The following is a 25736-nucleotide window of genomic DNA, read 5'->3' as shown; positions in this document are numbered from 1 at the left end:
CATGAGACAAGAATAAGTTCAATGTTGTACAGGCCTACAATACAACAAATCATCAAACTAAACATATACAACAAAAATCACCAAAATAGGAAAATAAACTTCCAAAACTGCAACAATAACCTCTGAAACTGAATCAAACGCTCTGTAACGGAAAACTAATTGTTTGAAATGGAAACAAAACTTGCGTAACAGCTAAAACAGCGCCCGAATCGCAAGCTTGACACTGTGAAGTATGAACACAGGTTTGAAGCTTAATAAGATAGGGGGTTGATGTGCTTCATCCTGATATCAAATTTTCAAGATTAGTCTCATGGTGACGAAAAACATTATTGACCGAAGACTGTTTGTCTAGACTGTTTCTCTCTCGTCACCATCATCTTTGACGATATTTATGCTGTTTCGGGATGCTGTTGTTGCCGTTTTTGGATGCTATGACTATGATTTTGTTCATTGCCGATCTTGTTTTGTTTCCATTTCTATTCCAAATGATTAGCTTTCCATTACAGAGTGTTTGCCTCAGTTTTAGAGGATATTGTTGCAGTTTTGGGAGTTTTTTTCCTCTTTTGGTCATTTTTGTTGTGTTTTGGTGTATGTTATCATTATTTGTTTCTTGTTAGTGCTAGTTGACCTTACTTGCATATTTATCTGGGCAGTATGACAAATATTCCACATTTGTTTCTCCCGCATTTTATTATGTTATAAACCAGATCTCAAGCTCTTTCAATGGACGTGCAACAAAGTTAGACTTTGAATAATTATATAGTGTCGCATGCTCTTAAAGCGGTAAGGTGGTGTGTTAAATCTGTTTCCTACCAACATATTCACAATTTATCATGTTTGTTTGTAGGGGATATTCAATGCTTGAACATGCATGGACAGTTGATTTGGACATATGTATTCTGCTCCCGTTGCAGTTAACATTCATTTGATGAGCTTGAGGACGCTGTAACTGAACTGAATATATTTTACACCAGTTACTTTGTTATGTCAAAACTCAAATATCCATATATTTGATTTATGATCACTTGTTTGCATATTAAGTTAATTTTTAATTAAATGAGAAAGGTACATGCTAATAAAAACTTAATGGCTTTTGTTCAAATTCAGATGCATGCTGAGGACATGTCTGGGGGAAATGTGAACAGTCCCTGTGTTGGAATATAGGAGATAATTTAAAGTATAAAAAAACGATCTACCACAGACTGTTTACCTAATGACAACTTACAGGAACTCTACAGATTAATGATTGGAGAATGTTGATAAATGCTGCTAGACTAACAACATCTTTCATAACAGAGGATAGCGTTTCTGTAAAAACTTGGTGGGAAAATATCAAGGAATGACACCCAGTTCACAAACTTTACTTTGGAACCGTTGCATATTGCTATGAATATATGTCTCAAAGGAAGATAAGTTCTTACATAAACATCTAGACATGATTATCTTTACATGTTAACCTTTAGCTAGTTGTCAGACAACATATTTTATTTCTTAAGCTCGAGCTCACAGCCACATTTGAAAATGACATAGTTTATGAGCCATATCGCAATGTTTATAAAAACAGGTAATGTGAGAACCATTCATGAATTTATTTTCTTTATACAAATGCCATAAGACTTTGAAAGTGGAGTCAAATTTTCAAGTTTTGAAAGTTGATGTGGACATGTTTTTTATTCATGTCAACATACATATATTATAGACATACTGGTATATAGCTGTATGATTTCAAATGAAACTGAGACATGCTGATGTATTACAATTAACAGTGTCAAAAAGATTTTAATAGAACAATAACTGCACGAATAATTTATGAAAAGGAGTATTGATTATGAGTTTAGCCTTTAGGTCATTTTTCATTTGATATATATTGCCTTGTTTTCACATTCAAATCTGAAAAACTGACACTATATTTCATGTTTGAGGTCTTTCCTGCTAGGGCATAAGGCTCAAAAACTGCTAATGTAAAGCTGAAACAAGTTTGGATTTCAAAATCCTGATAAGCTGGTGTACAGTTACTTATGTATTTTTTACATACAGTTTTAGCAATGGTGGATCATTGTCAAGTTGTGAAAAAAGGTTGTTTGTCAACTTGTTTCACTCAAAAGATATTTGTTAAAGCATAACTCTTTAATAATCAGCTAAACAATGCAGGATCACCTTTAGCAGAATACAATGAGAAACAGTTGGTGTTTGTTTGTCAGGTGACTGTATTTAATGTTTGAAATATATCCTTGACTCTGAGTTAGGAAAGTGGCCCAGATTCACCATTACATTGGCAAGCTGTCTGCAAAACATTAGCCTTGCCATCTTTAGCTTTGCTATGTTGACCTCATAGATGTAGGTCTTTTCTTCAAGGAGGCAAGACTAGATAAGTGGACAGTACATCTGATGACCCAAGTCCATTAGCAAAATAATTACATTTTATAAAAAGTATCATTTATACTATTTCTTATTACCTTAGAGACTTGTGCAAGTCTGAACCATCTTCTTTGCTTAATGAGTTGATAGAAGACATAGCATTATATTTTATTGAAGCGAAATCGACAGTGAGACAGAAGATCATCGGATGATGAATGTGTTTAGTGGCTCTTGAAGGACACATAGTAAGTTCTATCAGGAAGTGAGAGCTGGGCAGGATGCTGATCGTGCAAATTAAGCATGAATGTTGAGAGGTCTGTTTCATGACCCTATTGCTAAAAAGTGAGACAGTGTGGCAGCAGAAAGACCATCAGATGATACATTTGTTCTCATGTCCTCCAGGTTCAACCTTCCCCACGATGATGACAAGCAGTGCCTGAGATATCCACAGTCCATTAAGTCAAAGAAGAAATACCATGTGATGGCGCCCACCTTGGACTACAACTCCAGCCCTTGGGACTGGTCCACTTGCAGCGCCAGACTCATGACTGAATACATTGAGTAGGTTCTCGCAGGACATTGAGTAGACTTTGAGTGGACATTGAGTAGGTTCTGGCAGGTCATTGAGTAGGTTCTGGCAGGACATTTAGATTCTCTAAGGACACTGAGTAGGTTCCCACAGGACATTGAGTAGGTTCTGGTAGGAATTTGAGGAGGTTCTGGCAGGACACTGTATAGGTTCTAGCGGGACATTGAGTAGGTCCTAGCATGACACTGGCTAGGTCCTAGTAGGACATTGAGTAGGTTCTGGTTTGATACTCAGTAGTTTTGACAAGACACTGAATAGTCTCTAGCAATACATTAACTGGATCTAATATGGCATTTAGTGTTTCTAGCAAGATATTTAGTCTTTAACTAGAAGGTCATTGAAGTTCTTGCAGGGTGTTGAGTGGTTCTTGTAGGACATAAGTGTTTCTAACACAACATTGAATCAGTCTTAGAAAGACTCTGAGTAGGGACTTGCAGGAGATTGAGTGGTTCTCACAGGACATTTACTGTTTCTAGCAGGACATTGAAATGTTCCTAGAGGGAAACTGAGTAGGTTCTTGCAAGGTATTGAGCAGCTGTAGTTGTTTTGGTTGCTCATGAGTACTGTAAACTGTCTTACTTCCGCGCCTTTAAATTTTCGCGAGTGATGGTCACTAAACCTTTTCGCGCTTTCTTATATTCACGAGGTGATCTTGTTACAGGGGCGTCTCTGAATGTATTTACACGACACGCAGGCGTGTGACCATTGAGCTGTTATAAAATAAACAGATTTGCGAAGTGATCTAAGAACAAATTAATGTAATTGATTTCAGAATTAATCCTTTTTAATTAGGTGTTAGAGCAATGAAAATAAAACGTGATTGAGCCGTGTTAATCCAGTTTAGCCAAGCAGTGACATGTGATTGAGCAATGACACCTGTATTGTTTTTGTGTTGTTGACTTACCTGAATAGAGTGTATGATATATCTATATTATCGCGTGTTTTTATTCTCGCGTCATGAAGTCTGATGCGAAATTCACAAAAATTAAATGGTCGCGAAAATTTGGCTGTTGACAGTAGTTCTTGCAGGATGTTTAATATCACTTGAAGATCATGCACTAGGTTCTTGTAGGATATATAGTAGCTTTTTGCATGGCTCAAATTAAGCATGTCTTTTTCACAATCCTGCTGTCAAAATGCAATTGTTAAGAGGATGCCTACATTTACATACCAAGAATGCAATGTTATAGGCAACAACATCCTACGGTTTTTTTGCAGTAGGAGCACATTGTAGGCTGCGACAAATGACCAAATTTCATTATTTTTAAAATTTTTACATGTTTCCTAACAATGATTCAGGATGTTAATATGAGTAGTACTACATATTGTATCAGATCAAATGTCTTCCACTGATATGTTATCATGTCATTCCACATCAAGTTATCATGCCTACTGAAAGTGATGTACGATTTTGTTATTTCATGCACAACTGGTGATTCTAACTTTCTGAATGTCTGTTCATCCCTCACCCTCCTGTGCAGTGCAGGTCTAGCGGAATGCCTCCTAGATCGTCCACAGACCAAGAAATATCGTCGGGAAATGACTGTCACTCAGCTCCAATCTCCTGGCCAGCTCTATGGGGTTGACCGACAATGTGAACTGGTCTTTGGACCAGGCTATATTCTTTGTCCTCACATGGTATGTGCTATCAGTGTGTATTTTTTTATGATTTGCTATGCATTCTTCATATCACTTGCATTAATAAGTGATAAGTGCATTTAGAATTATTCACTGAACCCCAATCACTAGGTGAATGCTCATAACGCTGATAGTCGAAGGACAGTAACTCATTACCATGGATAACTCATGCTGCCTCTTAGGCCCTAAACAAGACTTATCCCATCGGGTACCCATTTTCTGCTGGGTGAACAAAGGCAGTTTTAAATAAACCCACTTCATAAACACTTCTGTCTGAAAAGTTCATCAGTGTTAAAGCGCTCCCTAAAAATAGTAAACAAATGTAAAATGTATGCAAAAGATAAAAACAATGTACTGTGTATGATTGACAATATACACATTTTGCATATATGTAGTGTAATGTATAAGAATCAGCAATATATCTAATATATACATCTTTCCTTGAGGAGTGACTTTGTTCTGAAATTGAAAAACATTATGAAAACCTGGTTACAAAAAGTGTTCCATTTCAACTCTCTGCAAAGAACACATTTTAGTACAAGAATATACAACTGTTGTAATGGTTATAAATAGCTTAGGTTATAAAATATTGACTGAGGGAATGTTGAACAAATTTATCCCAAGGCCACTGAAGATACATTGTTGATTCTGGAGTTAATTCCTCTGAGACCACAACATGGTCAGTTTGGCTACACAAGGGCTTCCTCTAATGAACTCTGGTACAAGAAACCACTGATGCCTTCTGGCTCTGGAGATGCCAGTGGGTAATTGTTATCTTTGATTTATCTTGTAACAAACATCTTTGACAAGAAAGTGTGGTGTACTGCTTCTGTAGGCTTGTGAAGAACTCCCACCCACCAGGCAGAATCATAGGCCAGATTCTATCACTCAGTGCCCAGATATCAGCGGCCATTGATGTTAGGCTCGCAGCAATGGCAGTCCAGCAGTAAGGGTATCACACACGCTGATATGACAAAACCAAACAGATTGCTTTTCGGTGCTTGATAATTTCTGAGATTGAAAATATCAAACATTTACTAGGATTGTAGATATGTCAAAGTATGCTGATAATCAGGGTCACTTCTTTCAATCAGCCAATGAAGGTTTCACCAAAGGATGCTAATTTCTAGTCAAGCTGTCAAAATATTTTGTTGGGATGAAATCAACCTTACCCCACACTGTGACAAAATGCCATGGTATTTGTTCATGAATTAGGATTGTCTGAAGTGGTTATGTTATCGACAAGGATAGTAGATTAAAAAATCAAATTTGTTGTAGATATAACAGATCCTTGTAGATTATATTAAAAAATGTTTTCACAGATTTAACATTAGAGATATTTTTTATTGCATCACAATGCTGAATTAGGTTAAAGGTGTTGATCTTTCTACCAATGTTTTCATTATGTCAAAAGATTGTTATTTTATTTTTGTGTTGGTGTGTTTATTAGTTTGAACCCATGACATATATTTACAACACTGCTGCTATGAGGGAGGATGTAGAAAGCTTAACCAGAGAATAACTCACCCATACTTCATGATCTTCAAGTATGTGTTTAATCTCTCATTAACCGAATAACTCCCCGCAAGCAAAATGAGTTAGCAGGGTCTATGAAAGTTGATTGTTGACTCATAAAGTTGATCCTTTGCGAGTTTGGAAGACACTTTGGGAATTTGTCACCTTGTATGAGAAAAAGTACTTTCTAATTTCTGAGTTAATTTATGAAAATTTACAGTAATGCATGTATGTGGTATACTGTATTTAATTTACAGTAATATGTCATAATTTATGTAAATTTACAGCAATATGTTTTAATTTATGTAAATTTACAGCAATATGTTTTAATTTATGTACATTTATGTTATAATTTATGTAAATGTACAGCAATGTGAGTTTATATAAATTTACAGCAATATGGGTTAATTTATGTACATTTACAGCAATATGTGAGTTGGTTTATGTAAATCTACAGCAATATGTTATAATTTATGTAAATTTACAGCAAAATTTCAAATCTTCACGCAGTCATCAGATCTGAGGCTGTCTACTTAGACTAGTTTAATGATCATATTTTTGACCTTGATAAGTTTATTGAAGCAATATGCTACCAGGTTTAGCATTGTGTAACAAGGCTTTTTTCACCAATATGTACTGAGTGCAAGTTAAACCAAATTCCTTAAATCAGGAACAAGTCAGTTCACCCATGATAGTTGTCCTTCGTCAAGACACTTGCTCTACCAGTATCAGGCACTGAGAAGCAGCAAAGATGAAAGAGTGGGAAATTGTCAGTGAGAGTTGAAGGCTGACAGGCATACATGGCATAAGGTCTTCAGAGTAGGAAAAAACATCTTCTTTTCAAAACAGCTGACTAAAGCAAATGTTACAAGGTTTTGAAGTGTAAGAAAGCAAATAATTCCTTTGTTAGCTGTCATCAGAGAGGACTTCATGCTGATACTGTCGATTCCAAAGCTATCAAAATACATTATTTCATTATTTGACCTTGGCAAGTAGCTGTTTCAAGGCCACTTCCCACATTGCTAGGAGATAAACAGCTGTGAAGGATCATTGATAGCACATTAAAAGAAAATGTTGTCATGCCTACAAAAGCTGATTAAATATTTACACACTGTCATTCGGACAGAAATATGGCTTATTTGGAAAATTGATGACTCTGCGGTTTTTGATAATGAGCTTTAGTTATCAAAATATTTCTTGAATAAATTGACGTCACTTGAAAATCTCACTGGCTGTTGATGGAGAAAATATGTGTTGAACATATTTTGTAGTAATCTTTTTGTAGTTTACAAATAAATATTTTTTTCTCTATGTATTTTCCTTCTTTGCATGCTGGCTCTTAATGGAATTGATATGTGTTAAACATTTGTAATATTTTTTATCAGGTCAAATAAATAATGTCTTCTCTAAATATTTTCTTTCTTTGCATACTAGCTGTTAATGGAAATAATACGTGTTAAACATTTTGTAGTAATTCTTATCTGGTGAAATAAATATTTTTTTCTCAAAGTATTCTCTTTTTCTCAGCAAACCTGTGAGAGACTATGGTGCACCAACAAGACTTCATCAGGTTGTCGTACCCAACACATGCCATGGGCTGATGGCACTGAGTGCAAGGATGTGAGTCGCAACAAGGTCAGTGTGAAACAAGATACACTTTTAGCTCACCTGTATAATATAAGATTGCATCAGCTGTTGTCTCTAGATCTCATGATTTCAGCTTCTCTGGAATTAAGTCTTTTGAACTTGTATTTTGGTAATTTTACACATTCCATAAGCATTTTTTACATAAAGCATTTTTAAAGTGGTTTTCATGGCAAATGTTTTTAGTTATATAAGCAAGTTCTCATATGTTTAAAACTTGGATTTTGGAAGCGTGTTTAGACAGGTGAGTTACATTACCATATGCAGGAGTAGGAAAGTGAGGCAGTCTGTAAATAATAATGAGGCTGGATGAGACAATCCAGTGATCAACAGCTTGAGAACTGATCTATGCAATACGGATACAATTACATGTGTCAACCAAGTCAGAGAGTCTTACCACCCGGTCACATTAGTCGCCTCTTAAGACAAGCATGGGTTGCTGAACCTGAATTCTGTATGCAGGAGCTTAAGCTAGATCTCATTAAGTTAGAATAAAAGAACATACAGATTGGCTAACTGATAGATGGTAGATGTTACAGATATTCTTTCAATTTTTAAATTTTGAATTGAGAAGTTTTTTAAAAATATTTTTAAAACCGTATGGAATTGATGTTTCTGTTTTGGACTTAGTGCTGTAAAGGTTGAAAAAACTGCTTTCTGATTGGCTAACATCAAAATTCATTTCATTGGTCAGCCAAAGTTCAGGAAAGGTCAATCATGTGACGTGGAATGGATGTTCTCAGATATTTATGTGACCAATGGAAACACTGAGACCTGATGGATTAAAACTGTTTTCACTTTATATGCACAAGTTTTGTGAGGTGAATGGAGGCAGACAGACCTAAAATAACACCATCAAGGGAAGCATGTGGAAGGTTGTGGAAGTTTTGTACTGTAGAAAAAAGTGCCAGTGTGATGTTATCGGAAAGAAGTACAAGCAGGTATTCTCTTGTTGATGGTTGATTTAATGATGCATGAAATAAGAGGTTGGTGTTTGTTGTTTAATGCCTCTGTCAGCAATATTCCAGCTATATTTTGGTGAAAGGATCATGAATGGCGAAGGTCTCACAACGAATGAAAACTAATGTGTCTCCAGTGGAGGGAGTGTAAATAGGTCTCTGCCAATAGCAAATCATCATCATTATCACAATCATCATCACCGTCATCATCATCATCATCATCATCATGAGACTATACAGTATAGAATTATGGACAGAAAACAAATTTTCAATGTTTCAGCATTGCCTATAATATAGAATTTTTAAAAATACTATCTCTTACAACATCTTACTACTGGTATTCTTTTAGAGGGTAATGTTTTATTAAAATCTCACAATATTTTTAAAGTTACTCTAATTCAGGCATTTAATAAATATTGTTAACATGTGAAGCTATTTCTCTACTGATTTTGTCCAGACATAAAATTACTTTCAAATTTATGTATCATTATTTAGTCTTTTATTCAGAACTTTTATAATGTGAAGTAATTTGTCTGTTTGTATAAGCAAAGTATGAATTTGACAACTCATGAATTTGTTTTTCCAGATCAAAGTATGAATTAAACATCTCATGACTTAGTTTTTCCAGATTTTTTAAATGCTGTTTTAGAAAAAGTTTAATGTCCAGACCACCAGATCATATTTACCATATATTACTGTAGATAATCTGAATTTTGAGGACAAATACAAGGCAGTGTGTAGAAGGGGCTTATCCAGGGGCTACATTTTTGTCAAACTATTTTTCAGGGGGTTAGAAAATGTAAATGTGTGATCTAGGTGAAGGCTAGATTGTGTATTATCATAAAGTTAGCAATCATGAAAATGTATTTCTGTCATCCATTACATTTAAGGAGAATATACTCATTTCCATTGTCGACATGTTCCCTTTGATGAAGCGAGATAGGTTAATTTGTGTTGTGTACAGACGATAACACTGGCAGTCATGCAATTCGTTTCTATGCGTTATCTTCATGTAAAGTGGTTTATTTATTGTGTTTGACAAGTAATTTTCAAGAGGTATGCACTGACATAATATACTCGTTGAGTGAGACCAATGCAATAGGACAGTCGATGCTTTGATGTTGGGGGGCTTCGTGTTCATGCCACATCTATAAGCTTAATCAGTGACAGCATCTCTGATGCTTGCATCTATGAATAGATAGCTATGTATTGTCTGCCTCATCCCAGGTTGCTGAAACAACAGAGGAGCTCGTCGCAATGCAACAATGTTCCAGTATGACAGATGGAGGATTTTGACCCTTGCTGCAATAAATCAGTTATGCTGTTTTAGCTGCTATTGCACTGTGTTCAAGATTTTCTATATGAATTTTTTGGATCTTGAATTTGATTTAATTTTTAGTTTTGGGGGTTTTCTTTCAAAATTGTGTTTATTGGATTTATCTGTCCAGCTGTAAGATGGAAATTCAATGATTCTGTAAAACTTACAAATGTGTATTCAACTGGGCAGAATGTGACACATTTTAGCAAAAGATTGGATGACCTTTTCAGACAACATTTTTGAAGACATTTGTAGTTGTATTCAGTTTTCAGGGAAATTGTTTTTCCTACTCTGAGAATTCTTGGAATTCTGAAATATTATTGATGTATTTTGTTTATTCCTTCAAAGGAAAATTTCTTGAGGCTTGGTTATTTTTGACAGATATTTATTAAAACATTTGCTGCACTGTTTCAAAATATCTGTTGCAGAAATGTTACATAAAAATACAGTGTGTGCAAGTAGTTACACTGTACACTGTTTTCTCATTTTCTTAAAATAATCATTGTGGCAGGAATGAATTTGTGGTGAGACAGAACTGACAGACAGTTTTCATTTGTCAGGACCTATTGTCAGGCAATAGTGAAGATCCTGTTGTCAGGCTATAGTGAAGATCCTGTTGTCAGGCTATAGTGAATATCCTGTTGTCAGGCAATAGTGAAGATCCTCTTATCAGGCTATAGTGAAGATCCTGTTTTCAAACTATGGAGGGATTACCTAGCTGTTGTCAGGCTATACTGAAGATCCTGTTGTCAGGCAATAGTGAAGATCCTGTTATCAGGCTATAGTGAAGATCCTGTTATCAGGCTATGACCATAGAACCTGTTGTTAGTATATCAAGGGAGAAGCTGTTGTCAGGCTATAGAGAAGAAACTGTTATGAAGCTGTGGAGGATGAAACTGCTGTCAGGCTATCGATAAGAACCACTTGTCAGGTTGTCATGGTGATGATGCGTCCCAAGCTTGCTATACTGGCTGTCTGGAAACATCATGTATCTGCAGCAGCCATAATGCATAACACAGCCTCACAAGCCTCACATTTGTGTCACAAAAACAAATATAGCTTTTATGTCATCTCAGCTGTTTGTAGTCATAAGCCATGGCTAAGAATTTCAAACCATCACATTGCCTAAAAACAGCAGTATGATTGAGACAGGCACATACCTTGTGACATCGTCTCAGGTAATTTCAGCTAAAAAAAGGAAAAACATTACACTAGGCAAAATTCACAGGTGCTAAGCGTGGACAAATTAAAGAAAGGTTGATTCATGTCTTTCATCACTTTTTTACCTACAAGTGCAAATTTGTAATGCATATCAAGCTGATAGGATATAATAATTTACGCTTCACAAGGCACAAAGAACTACATACTGAGATTGGCGTCTCCCCATGCAGCAAAATTGATATTTGTGTTATGATATTCTTTCTTCAATTGTTATTTGTGAAGGTTTATGTTTTAGAAGTATGGTTATCTGTGTTGGAATTAAAATAGACCTAAAGACTTTATGGGAATGAAATAATTTGAGTTTTGCCAAATGTTTCCTAACTGTACAGAAAGTGTGTGCCACGCAGGTTAAACAATATTTAGCAGATACATGGCAAACATGATGGAGGTTTTTGTAGGTAATCAAGATAAGGCTCATGTATGGTAATATGTCTTCCCTCCTAAATCTCTCATCCAGATTTACAGCTTGTTTGAATTGAGATGTGAGGCACGAAGTCTTCATTGTGTCATGTCTGTTGCAGTTATGTCGGACACAGGGCTGTTGGTGCCGTAGTGGGGAGTGTGTTCTGCGGATCCCTCTCAAGGCACGCAATGGAGGCTGGGGGAAGTGGCAGGATTATGGCCCTTGTTCACGCACGTGTGGCGGAGGCATCAAGACCAGCATTCGACAATGTAACAACCCCCTGTAAGTTACTGTAACAAACCCCTGTAAGTCACAGTAGCAAACCCTTGTAAGTCACCATAACAACCTCCTGTAAGTCACTGTAACCACTTCTTGTAAGTCTGTCACTATAACAACTTCATGTAAGTCACTGTAACAAACCCCTCTAAGTCACTGTAACACCCTTCTGGTAGTCACTGTAGCAACCTTCTGTAAATCACTGTAACAAACCCCTGTAAATCACTGTAACAAACTCCTTTAAGTCACTGTAACAAACCCCTGTAAATCACTGTAACAAACTCCTTTAAGTCACTGTAACAATCCCCTATAGGTCATTATTACAACCTCCTGTAAGTCACTGTAACAACCCCCTATAGGTCATTGTTACAACCTTCTGTAAGTCACTGTAACAACTCTTGTAAGTCTATAACACCCCCCTGGAAGTCACTGAAACAATAACCCTAGTAAGTCACTCTAGCAATCACCTTTAAGTCATTGTATCATAAACCTCTGTAAGCCACTGTAACACCACCCCCTGTAAATCACTGTAACAAACCCCCTATAGGTCATTGTTACAACCTCCTGTAAGTCACTGTAACAACCCCCTATAGGTCATTGTTACAACCTCCTGTAAGTCACTGTAACAACCCCCTATAGGTCATTGTTACAACCTCCTGTAAGTCACTGTAACAACCTCCTATAGGTCATTGTTACAACCTCCTGTAAGTCACTGTAAAAACCCCTGTAAGTTGCTGTAACATTAACCATTGAAAGTCACTGTAACGTTCACCCCTTGTAAATCACTGTAACATTAACCCCTGTACATCACTGTTACAGTGTGGCAATCTTCAACATTTTGTAACAGTTCATTTATGACTTACAAATCCCAGTAAGTCACTGTTGCAATTACATAACTCCTGCATTACAGTGGACTCATGACACATGCAGCTCTCATCACAAAATGTATTGAGTTGATCAGGATGACATTTATGGACATTAAGTTTCATATAACATGCTCCATCAAAGAAAGCTAACGCAATGCACATATGTAATCAATAAAATCACTGACACAATTTTCCCCCTCCAATAAAATAAGCTTCAAGCTCTCTGTGCATCCTGGTCATATGTTTTCAAGAGTAGAGTCATTCTAGAGGCTGCTCACCCATACAATCAGATTTGGCAGTGAGGAAAACTATGTCGGCACAACTCTCAACATGAGAAGAGACACACAGCTTGAAATCGCCTGAAGAAGCCATTAACACTCTGGTGCTAAAATTCAGACAGATCGTATCATTTGATCAAATTATTGAATCAGACTGGGGCTGCATGAAAATATCAGATATATGGGTACAAGTGGTTTTACCAGAACGTGTCTTGGACCTAGGTCAAGCTGACCTTTTTATGTTTCAGACCTGACAATGGCGGCAAGTATTGTCTAGGAAAAAGGATCAAGTACCGTTCGTGCAATACCAAAGTTAGTATTTTCACTTTTGGATCATTGAATCTGATTACATATCTTAGAACAATGCTATTCTGAATTTTATTATATATACTTAAATGTAATTATATTGTAAATTATGTGAGGAAACTGGGCACCTAGCAATACGCTGTGCAACACTGATAACATTATGCATACATCTTATATTTTGTGAGTGCGATGTTTCAGTACAAATTCTTGTACCGTCATCAAGCTAAGAAGTTGTTATCCATAAAGTTTATCATAATTGTACTTCTAGACTTTTTAAACACCACGCAAAGGCATTATATGTTATCTTTGCTGCCACTGGATAACTGCATGCTTCAGTAAAGATACTTCAGTAAAGATACTTGATTCTTCACTTTCAGATATGTCCACCCAGTAAGCTTGACTTCAGAGAGGAACAGTGCGCCAATTTCAGCAACAGATATCACATCGATGGCCTACCTTTGAATGTTAAATGGGTGCCTAAATATACGGGAGGTAAGACAGATTATTTATCATATTTACTGTATGTTTTAGTCTTTCAGGGTTTTGAAAATCGGTGCAGATAGAAACAATGTACCTTGATTTCTATGTGACTCTCTATGTTGACATTTTAAATGGATGACTACTTGTTAAGGTGAACTTCAGTGCTGTACAGTTCTCTCCCGTCCCTAGGGTGATTTTAGAAAAAGTGATCTATACATATGGGTGAAACCTTTTAATTTGGAGAGAGAGCAGTTATGGGAGAGGCTCAGGTGAGAGTCCGTCAGGAGAGTATATAGAGCTGAGGGGAGTTTGAGGAGATTCTGTATATGTGATGTTGATGTGGTTTCCAGGCGTATTTGGTTGGCTGTATATGTTTTCAGGTTGGACGACTTGTTGGGGTATCTGCACAATACTGCACAATGTTGAGTGTTGGTTAAGAGAGCCAAAAGTATCTCTCAGGAAGCTCTAATGACATGCACATATTAAAGAACAACCATAAACCTCTCAATCTCATCATTGCAAACTATTTTGAACATCTATCTGACATCCATTCACAGGTATTTGTCCTAACTGTAAGAACAATTCCCTAGTCTCTTTGTTTGTAACACTCCAACAATTATTTCAGTCCAGATGAAAGATGCCTGTAAGCTGTACTGCCAAGCTGAGTCCACATCCTCATTCTACCAGTTGGCCGACACAGTGATCGATGGCACCAAGTGTCGGCCTGACACAGACGATATCTGTGTTAATGGAAAGTGCAGGGTGAGTTAGACCTGCTCACCCGGTATTGTATTATGTTGTATTGTGATTTTGGTTAAACATTGTAAAACCCAAGCGAGCCTTTACTCAAGGGAAATAACTCCTCTAGAATTAGCCACTCCTTTCATGTCAGGCTTGAAGAAGAAAATTTTTCACTTTCTGAGAAGTTTGTTGGTTGTCACACTGTAAAACCTGTGAGTGCCTTTACTCAAGTGAACTAACTCTACCGATATTTACTAGTACCTATGTCTGTTCACACAGGATATTTCTTCTGTTTCAGAGAGTTTTGTTGGTTATCACATGGTAAAACCCAGGGGCCCTTTTACTCAAGGGAAATAACTCTACTGTAGTTTGCTACTACACATGTCTCAGTGTTGACAGAATATTTCTGATGTTTCAGAGAGCTGGCTGTGATAATCGTCTTGGTTCCAACATGAAGCGAGATAGATGTGGCGTCTGTGGTGGCGACAATTCTTCCTGCAGATCTGAAAGGGGCCGTTTTAATAATGCCAAATATGGTAGGAGGAACTTCATTGAACTTGACATACACCAAGTAACTTCCCCACTGTCATGACCTTGAAGATATTTTTCTGATAAAATACAGAGTTTTAGTGAAGGTGGTGTCTGTTGTCACTGTCCCACTAACTAAATACCATATTGGCACAATACACGTTTATTAATCATAGTTAGCAATAAGAATTATGCTTAGAAACCAGTTGTGACAATTCAATTCTAGAATGAAACAAAAAAAAAAAACCCTTGACCAGTTACTTCTCATGGCAGTTGTAACACTATGCTGGGCCATGTTTACAAGCTGACCAACCTGTGATATGTCTGTCATTGTCTGTCAAACGCATCATACAGTTACAAATGTACAGATATGGTACATGGTGTAAGGGAGGTAACTCTTGTAGCTCACATGCCAGTTGTCACTGACGATATGACTGTATATGAATGCATCTAATGAATATCTGATAACTGTGATGATCACAATCAAGATTTCAAAGTACCTGATGATTATCTGAAACCAGCAATAATCTCAGTCAGTGTTTTTCCATAATGGAGAAATTGCATGACGTCATGATGGTTTTATTGTAGGATACAACAAGGTGATCACAGTGCCGAGTGGTGCAACCAACATAGAGATCCTGCAACATGGCTACCAGAACACAAGTAATGACTGGAACTACCTCTGTGAGTTCATCAGTGGTCTGACGCTTTATCTCTGAAAATACATACCTTCAAAAGGAGTCCCAGAGAGATAGGAAATTACCTGTAGAAAGTTTGGACTGGCTTCTTGGGATTCTGGATTACAGAGAGTCCTGGAGGGAAACAAATACAGTTCTTGGACTGCGAAATGGATTAGTTGATCACTTGATACAATGTCACCAGCAACATTTGGTATTAATCAGAAATTACAGTTAATTCTATATGAGTAGCAACTCAAGGAACAGAGTCAAAGTATCAATATTTAGGAACAGATGTTTATATTTGAAATTGAGAAGTTTCCTTTTTCTGTTGGCTTGGAGACAAAATATCAGCTTTGGAAAATACTTTGGGAAATAATGATCTACATTTCATAGTCAAAATGATTATTTTGTATTATTTGTTTGCAGCCCTGAGAAACAGCAAAGGCGAATACATCCTGAATGGTGACCATATTGTCCGCACACAGAAGTGGAGCATTAAAGTACAAAATGGCTACCTGGAATACAGCGGCGCCAATGTCCCAGTTGAGAGAATCAACTCCACTCGCATGATCGGAGAGGATATCTCTGTTGAGGTAATTGTGCCATAGTGAGAGAGTGAATGATATCTTGTGCAGCTTGTATGACAGAAACATTATGGCAATGGTGTCTAAAATGCGTTTGCTGACATTGTACTGATCTATATACATCAAACCTGAGTCTTATGTGTGACATCTTCTCCAGAAGACTACCATAGCCCTTCAAATAAGCTTCAGTTTTGCTTTTTGGTCAACAGAGCTGCACATATTTTTATTTTTCGTATTTACTTTCTTGAAGTTCTAAATCGGATTCATTTTTGTTTTGACTACAGTTTCTCGTATTTTAAAGCAATGGTTTATGAGCATTAAAAACATATTTCTGGCTGGCTTGCCCTACTGATTGTTTCTGGTTCAAACTTTAAACAGTCTACCATGATACAGCCCTGATCTCTGTGATACTTGTGACATATAACTGTGATATGTCCAGTTGTGATGTTCCTTGATCTTTAGTATCTGAATTCAATCAAACCAGAGTTACCTCCCCTGTTGCGCAACAACAATTCAATAAGTTTCGCTAGGGACCATGACACTGTGTTTCTGTTCAATAATATACTCTGTACACTCATGCTAGGTGCTGTCTGTGGGGTCCCTTCTCCCACCTGACGTGCGCTACACCTACACTGTCTCGGCACCAAAGGACACCAAGTTCCGCTGGGACAACATGGGGATGTGGAAGCGATGTTCTCACCTCTGTCAAGGTAAGTACAGAATCAGGACTTGTTCCACTCCAGCAATTCTTCACAATTTTGAAAGATTTGGGTGTTTATTTTTCAGAAAATAACATGAAATGTCTGTGACAGATATAGAGGTATAGTCAATCTGGTGTGAAAAACTTGGTTTCTGAGGATTTGATGAAATGAAAGTACGTGAGTTTAGCGATTTTGGAAATTTTTCATACAAGCTGTTTTTTTTACTCAAAAGTCTTTATTATACTCTGTTGATGGATGGATTATGTTTGTTTGTGATGTAGTTGCTACTTTTAAAGACCCATGCCACTGATTCTTCTAAAACACTAAGTGCTCAAACTAATGTTTTTCAGATTTGATTGGCACTATTTCTTTTGCAGTCTATGCCTTTGCAGCTTTCTATTGCGCACATTCAATGTGATGATGATTAGCAAACCTTTTCCCTAAGCTGACTTTGTTTTTAAAATTTAAATTACTGGTATCTATGTTTTCTGAAGGTCTCCGTAAACGGAAGATCGTCTGTATCCGAGAGAATGACTTCCTGATTGTGTCCAACAAGCACTGCGTGGGGAAGGCGAAACCCCCTCGTCTCCGTGGCTCATGCAACACAGATTGCTACCTAAGGTATGCACATGCAGGCATTTACAAGCCCTATGTATTCAGTGAATCTTTTCCAATAATTCCTGACGTCATGAACGTCTTAAAATTTATGGCTATAAGCTGTAGACCATACGTTATATTGGTGAGTGAGTGAGTTTTGTTTTATGCCACACTCTTCTTATAGGTGATGTAATCCTTACGATTAAGCTTGAGTAAATTTAGATAAAGACGTTACTGATTCTTGTGATGCAGTAATTTCATTAGTGTCTGTCAGTTAAATTAGGATACATATGTACTAAGGCCAGTCCAATTAAGTTTCTTGTTTTGCAGATTTACCCCAGAAAACCTAAAGGCACAAGGGGAATAAATATTTATAAATAACCAGTCAAAGTAATATTTCTTTTCAATACTTCAAGTATTTTACTTCTGGCAATTTATGAAGTGTGTTTGGGACTAAAGACAATCTGAAATATTTTTCGTGCAAGTTAATATTTTTGGTCAATAAAAACATCAGGATTATGTTGTTTAAGCAGGGAAAATTAGATTTAATTATTTTTCCTTATTCTTGAAAAAATACGACTGGCAGATACCATAAAACAAGAAATATAATTGGTTTGGCTTACAAATTTCAATGAAAATCCAGGGAGTTTATTATTTTTCTGTATACAGCATTACAATTAACTTTCTTCAATTGACTTAACTTCACAAAATGTCTTTGCCCCAAAAGTTTAGTTGTTTTTTTTAAGCTTGGTACTTTTCTTACTCTCGAATGTCAGAATGGATGGGAAATAAGAATGATCTCCTTTTGTATTTTCTTACTGCACAAATTTCATTGTTGATTTCTGTTCTAATCAATGTTAGATATATGTCTTCAGATGGAAGGTGATGCGTGAGACGGAGTGCTCGGTTCACTGTGGGAAGGGGATCCAGACGAGAACTGTTCACTGTGTGAAGGAGACCAACAAGGCCAGCCACACAGTTGATGATCGCCACTGCCGCCATCTTGGCGCCAAACCCCACTCCAATGTCATGTGTGAGGGGAAATGTTCTGCTACAATGTGGAACTATGCCTACTGGTCCAAGGTAAGTTAACTATTAATCATATAGATGAAGGGACAGCCATTAATTGAAATAGTATTAACATTTTTACCACACACAAATTCTTTATGTTTGGTCTCAATTTGAACTTATATGGGTGGGGTTGAGTCCTATCCAGGAGCTAGCGCACCAAGTCAGAGATCTAACCCACCCAGCCACCTCAGCTCCTCAGTCTTACAACTGGGAGACAAAATCACATACTTTGTGTCCCAGATGGGACTCAAACCAGTCAGAACAGTAAAATTAACTGAGTGAGTGAGTGAGTATGGTTTTACACTGCTTTTAGCAGTATTCTAGCAATATCATTGTAGGGGACACTTGAAATGTGCTTAATACATTGTACGCATGTGGGGAATTGAGATCGGGTCTTCAACTTGAAAAGCGAATGCTTGAACTGCTAGGCTACCCCACTGTCCCCTAAAATTTAAAGGAGAAAGTGTGCTCCCAAATATAACATATGTTGCATTTGATCACTTTCTGAAAGCTTTATAATCAGTGATGCTTGTGTTTTTCCAGTGCACCAAGACGTGTGGTGGTGGAAATCAGACGCGAGAAGCACAGTGCGTTAATGAGGATGCACATGTGGTGGACAACCGCCACTGCGAGGACAAGCACAAGGAACCCCTCATCCAGTCCTGTAACGAGGTCCCCTGTGCTCAGTGGAGGTCAGGAGCCTGGACTGGGGTGAGTGCACTCTCATGGCTGTCAGATGCAGTAGATCATGTCATTTTGGATCTTGGAATTTGTTGGTTTTGAAAGAGTTGACTCCTAGAGACTGTTGAATAAGGACTGGAAAATGTTAAATTATAGGTGTAAACATTCCTTCTGGATTATGGTTGCCTTGATCCTGTGTTTACTACAGACACATATAGAATAAAATGGAAAGAAAATCGATCCCTGAGTCATAGTTCACCAGAGGGTATGTCACCCCGTAGAGTTATTTCCCCTTAATTTGTGACATCAGACCATGCCCTTTCAAACCTCAAAATGTTTCTGGATGTGCTACTCACAGGGTGTATCCAGGAAACTGCAAAAGAATTTCTACTGTGCTTCATTGGTTGGTTAGGGTGTGCAAACTCTTTGTTTGATTCCAGGAAACGGTTTGTAGGATTTGGTCCAGTAAATCTTTGGTTTCATTTGGTGTCTTATGCCCAAATGGTGTCCAATGATGGTATAGCTGTTGTCTTCGATGGTTGCCTGTTATGTTTTTGAAGCATTCGTCAGTGATAGTCTGTTATGTTTTGGCAGTGTTCTGTGAGCTGTGGGAGTGGCAAGCGGCACCGTGAGGTGTGGTGTGGGCGTGGCGAGGATCAGGTGGAGGAGCTCCTGTGTGACAAGAAGAACCGTCCTGAATCCAAGAAGGAGTGCATCCTCGAGGCATGTCCCGAGTGGTATGCTGGCGGCTGGGGACCGGTATGTCAAAAATGCATTAATATCACTATCAGATCAAGGACATTTTATGTCATTCATCATGGATTTATGTTTTTCAATGCTGATTGGTAGCAGAAGAGAAGCTTTTCCATTTTTATTTCTGGGGGAATTGGGGTAGGGGGTCAGTTCCAAAAGTTATCTGGTTGTGTTGCCATATATGAAAACATCAAGGTACCAGAGTTCTGTGTGTAGAGTATGTCCCTTAAATGTCCCGGATCATTAGTTTGAATCCACCATTCTCCTTAATGACAGTTCCTGGTTTATCGGCATACCTTACTTTGGGTTTCAAAATATGCAACCCAGGTCTGTATCACTTCAGGTTTTTGATTCTCAGCTCTTGAAGATATTGATGTTGAGTTTAGGGATGAAAGTAACCTTTTAATGCATGACAGAGAGACAAGACAACATTTTTAACATCAAATCATTTTGCTAATTTTTCATAATCTTCTATTTTGGTGAGGTTGGCATGATTTTGTGCTTATGTTGAATAAGAAATTCTTAGGAATGTTTATAGTTTCAATGGTTCTGTGAACAATTTTTGATTTAAAGTAAAATCAACTCACTCATACAAGATGGACACTGTGATTATGATGATTATTATTATTTCAGTGTTCGGTCACATGCGGTGTAGGGGAGAAAATGCGGACAGTCATCTGCCGGACCTTCTCTGGAAACATTGTGGAGGATCCTGTGTGTGATGCCAGCAAGCGACCCCGAGATAAGAACCAGTGTTATATCGGGCCCTGTCCCACCCTAGCCCCGCCTACCACACCGACCACACCCTCCTATCTTCTCAACTCACATTGGAGGTTCGGTATCTGGACTGAGGTAAGTGACTCAACATTCAAAAAATACAAAAAAATATATGCCCCTGTTTTGGGGCTGACACTTTGATATTCCAGTTTTTGGGAGGATAATATTGTCAGCAGATTCTTTAAATTATGTTTTTTGTTGTATTCAAGGAGGTGAACATGTTTAGCAACATATTTTCAAGGGACTCAGGCACGGAGAGCATTTTTGGTTTCAGAATTTTTTTTTCAAAACAGAAGACAAAAATTGCATTGAAGTTGGGATCTGGGGCCCATGGAAATCAAGATGAATAAATGTGAAACAAAAGTATTCCTGTCAAGATTATATTTTGTTTGGACTGTTTTAGACTTAATATGTTTGCTTTTTCATGTAGACATGGTTGTTTTTTATTACAGTGTTCTACTACATGCGGTCCAGGGGTGCAGCATCGCTACGTGAGCTGCATGAACAATCGTGGCCACATCATGGACAACACCATGTGCAACCCGCACCATCGCCCTGCCAGCAAGCAGGACTGCAACAACAAGGCTTGTGGTATCTGGAGGAAGGGCGAGTGGAGCACTGTGAGTATCTCCATCCCTCTGTACAATCAAGACATGTTAATTTATTTGTATTGTATTTTCAGTTTAATGAACTATAAAACTGAACAATGGACAGTCAATGGTAGGGTAGAGCTTCCAGGTGTTCAAAATCATGTAAAAGGTGAAGGTCATATTGAACATGAAGGTTGTCCTTTTTCATGAGAGAAGAGGAGTGAAAATAGACTGTCATAACTCACTTGTGTGACTTTGTAAGGCAGTTAACGCATCTACTCATTACATTGAAGACCTGATGTCCCCTGCTGATATAGCTAGAATACTGCTTTGAAAGTGGCTTTAATCACTTTTTTGAAGACCATAACTTAATTTAAGGGGATAGTGCAGTTTCAAAATGTATGTAAATGTACTTGCTCTTTTCTATTGTATAAATAAATGAAAAAATAAGTCATCATATCTATGTAATGTATTTCAGTTGTGTTATTAAGGGATCGACTGATGTGAGCATTATGATCAAGCTGTTCTGTCCTTCCCCTCCAGTGTCCTGTGACGTGCGGCACTGGAACCCAGACCCGTTATGTCGCATGCATTGTCCTCGACAACGAAACCTCCAACCAGAAGCACATGGCAGACTACATGTGTGATGCTGACTCGAAGCCGGATGCCAAGAAGAACTGCAACATGGGCGACTGTCACTCCATCGAAGACTTGGACATTGCAGTCATCACCAGCAACACGGTGGAGAAGACCAGTCACTGGAGAGTTGGACCTTGGGGACCGGTATGTGATGCATCATCACCATCACTAGTCAAATGATCAGATGTGTCATAAAGTTCATCTAGCCTCTATGCAATCTGTGTAGTGGGATCAATGTCATGGTTTGTATGTGAATACATAACATGTTATAGGATGACACTTGATCAAAGTATGATCAAAGTTGAATGTGATACTTAGCCTAGGATTAACCTGACGGTGATCTCTGATCTTACAGTACCACAAACACCAACAATGCCATAGAAAATGTTATCTATAATAAAGAGATACTAATAACAATACAAAGATGTTGATCTATAATATTCAGATGTTAACAAAGAAACCAGATGTAAAATATTTGCCATGGAATTTCAACAAGCAGAGTCTGTTTGTTTTCTTTATGAATCAGGATAGTGAACACCATATTGGTTATTCCAGTGCTCAACGACATGTAATGAAGGTCATCAGGGTCGACTGGTGGTGTGTCAGGATGAGAACGGACCCAGTGATGGTTGTGATGAGAGAGTCAAACCAGACGAGAGGAAAATATGTAACAGTGGACCGTGTCCGAGCTGGAACCAAGGACAGTGGGCAGAGGTCAGTATATGCTTCCTTGCTCTGATGTGCTTAATATTATTGCAATGCTTTCTCTTAGCAAACTAGACAAGAAGTCCAGTATGATGTTGTTGTAGCAGCAGCAGCAGTAGCAGCAGTAGTAGTAGTAGTAGTAGCAGCAGCAGCAGCAGTAGTAGTAGTAATAGCAGTAGCAGCAGCAGCAGCAGTAGTAGTAGTAATGGTAGTAGCAGCAGCAGCAGCAGTAGTAGTAGTAGTAGTAGTAATGGTAGTAGCAGCAGCAGCAGCAGTAGTAGTAGTAGTAATAGCAGTAGCAGCAGCAGCAGTAGTAGTAGTAGTAATAGTAGTAGCAGCAGCAGCAGTAGTAGTAGTAGTAATAGTAGTAGCAGCAGCAGCAGCAGGAGGAGATCAACAGCAGTAGTAGGAGGAGGAGGAGATCAACAGCAGTAGTAGTAGTAGCAGCGACAGCGACAGCGGCAGCCGTAGTAGCAGGAGGAGAGCAGCAGCAACAGTAGCAGTTGCAGGATTTAAGGCGAACTTGGAATCTTGCATGTCAAGTTTCGAAGAATTATCTCCCTTTAGATAGCTTAATAGCTGATTATCGCCCTCACTGTGTTTTCTCAGATCTTGTCTCTACTGTCCGTAAACTTTATGATATAAATAGTATAACTGGCAGCATACTGGTTGACACAGTAGCTCTGGAATGCTTTTCTATTTGCAGACTTTGGCATTTATAATTTTCATAATTTCCATGAAACAATTTGGGCTTAGTCTAGAAACATCAAGGTGGACTTTAAGTAACTGCCAGATCATTTGGTTTTTTTCAAATTTCAGATTTAGGGCATTTGTCATCTTCTGATGACTTGTTAAATTTACAGACTGGTGAATATTTAGTGAATGTCTGTCTGTTTACACTTGTAAAGGTCTTGTTATGTAAGTGAACATTTTAATACTTGGACCACAGTTTTTGAAAATACAATCCCTAAGCATAAAATCGCATTACTTTTCATTTGAGATGGCTATTGAGTAGGACTATAGAGACTAATAATTGTTAACTAAGTATTGATTAATTTGCAATGAAGACTGGAAAAGTTATTTTGAGCAAAAATGCAGTACAACAAGAAATCAATACATTTGACATCACTGGTGGGTGGTGACATTTTCATACACAGAGCTTATGAATAAAGGCCAAACTTTGTGTATAGTGTGACTAAATTCAAAGTATATTTCATCACAATGTTCATGTGCAATATTTTTCATGGCACAACTTTTATATCTATAGTTATCAATTGTGATTCTCATCAGCAATATTTCTGATTTCTATTTAGCCAGTCCTACTTTTTACTGTAAGTCCTGTTTCACAGACAACCTGCTACTTCCAACAGTGTTTCCACCTTCCATGTCCTTTACCCGTTCCGCAATCTTCCAACAGTGTTTCCACCTTCCATGTCCTTTATCCGTTCCGCAATCTTCCAACAGTGTTTCCACCTTCCATGTCCTTTACCCGTTCCGCAATCTTCCAACAGTGTTTCCACCTTCCATGTCCTTTACCCGTTCCGCAATCTTCCAACAGTGTTTCCACCTTCCATGTCCTTTACCCTTTCCGCAATCTTCCAACAGTGTTTCCACCTTCCATGTCCTTTACCCGTTCCACAATCTTCCTACAGTGTTCGTCACCATGTGGACTAGAAGGTCAACAGAGCCGAGCTGTTCGGTGCCAGCTGCCCAACGGTCAGATTTTGGCAGATTCCAACTGTGACGTATTTACACGCCCAACTGATGCTCGTCTATGTTCCGGGGAGTGCAACAGTTCCTCCAACCAGTGGCGAACTGAACCGTGGTCCTCGGTAAGATATCATGCTTATCACAGAACTCACAGAACTCACAGAACTCACAGAAACAGAATGGCATACAACAGGCGGCTTCGTCTGCTTCGGCGTCGGTATAATCGCCGCTCATAAAATATTGCATCAGTGATATGAGCCTCTTCTATCAGGAGACAGACAACCAACAACATTCTCATGTTATGTTCTGTTAAAAATGTCTGTGTGAGGCTTTCATTGAATGTATTCATCGCTGTGAAATGTCAAACTGACTGTTAGATTCTGTTCACGTTTCATTTCATCACTGATTTTCAATGCAAATATGAAAAAAAACAGCTCTCTCCAAAAAGCTTCACTTCTATATCTATACTCTTGTTGATCATATCCAGCAGATGTAATGAACGTGGAGATGTATTCATCAATAGTATAGATATTTTCTTTGGTGATGTTTAGCATCATATTTAGTATTGCTGACTTTACTAAAATCTATTCATCAAAAAACTGCATTCTTGATGTCTCATAAATGATTCACACACATTATACACACAGTTAATAAGATCGTGGATCTTTTCCAAAGGCATTGATTGACTTTAGGCCATAACACGAACATTTGCATGTGACTGAATGCATACTGAAATATGCCTGCCACAAGAAAGTATGACAAAAACTTTCATAAGGCCCGACCAAGTTTGTTTCTTGTTTTACATCCGCCAGTCATATGTTTTCAAGAATTTTCCCAACTCTCAAAATAAAATCTCCTAATGTTTTTATTGGCGAGAAATGTAAGCTAGCAAGAAAATTTTTTAAGATTGTTTTTTTACCATATACATTTCATAAAATGCCGGTAAGTAAAATATTTTAGCATTTAGAAGGAATATTACTTTGACTAGCGATTTTATTTTCATTCCTTTCCCTTTTCATTCTTCAGGTTTTTTGACAAAAATCCAAAAACAAGAATAGAATTGGTGGGGCCTAACACAGCTTAAAATCGGAAATTTGCAAGTAAATGCAGACTATAAAAAAAAGTCCA

At 37.8% G+C, this 25736-nt stretch overlaps 1 protein-coding gene across 1 annotated transcript in view; it reads left to right on the top strand.

Moving 5' to 3' along the window:
* The window catches only part of LOC137295936 (A disintegrin and metalloproteinase with thrombospondin motifs 9-like), a 128324-nt gene that overhangs the window by 70037 nt on the left and 32551 nt on the right, over nt 1-25736 (top strand). The window contains exons 9-28 of the mRNA XM_067827527.1: nt 2761-2919; nt 4429-4585; nt 7628-7735; nt 11764-11927; nt 13314-13377; nt 13749-13863; nt 14477-14613; nt 15011-15128; nt 15709-15804; nt 16227-16393; nt 16968-17094; nt 17580-17706; nt 18558-18765; nt 19297-19464; nt 20029-20193; nt 20821-21039; nt 21417-21584; nt 22098-22337; nt 22749-22907; nt 24551-24730. Of these exons, the coding sequence (XP_067683628.1) occupies nt 2761-2919; nt 4429-4585; nt 7628-7735; nt 11764-11927; nt 13314-13377; nt 13749-13863; nt 14477-14613; nt 15011-15128; nt 15709-15804; nt 16227-16393; nt 16968-17094; nt 17580-17706; nt 18558-18765; nt 19297-19464; nt 20029-20193; nt 20821-21039; nt 21417-21584; nt 22098-22337; nt 22749-22907; nt 24551-24730 (3046 nt within the window). The remainder of the gene's footprint in view (nt 1-2760; nt 2920-4428; nt 4586-7627; nt 7736-11763; nt 11928-13313; nt 13378-13748; nt 13864-14476; nt 14614-15010; nt 15129-15708; nt 15805-16226; nt 16394-16967; nt 17095-17579; nt 17707-18557; nt 18766-19296; nt 19465-20028; nt 20194-20820; nt 21040-21416; nt 21585-22097; nt 22338-22748; nt 22908-24550; nt 24731-25736) is intronic.

The sequence above is a fragment of the Haliotis asinina genome, chromosome 9, assembly GCF_037392515.1.
Source record: "Haliotis asinina isolate JCU_RB_2024 chromosome 9, JCU_Hal_asi_v2, whole genome shotgun sequence".
Lineage (NCBI taxonomy): Eukaryota > Metazoa > Mollusca > Gastropoda > Lepetellida > Haliotidae > Haliotis > Haliotis asinina.
The sequence above is the reverse complement of the archived record's forward strand: the minus strand, read 5'-3'. Positions and strand labels throughout refer to the sequence as shown.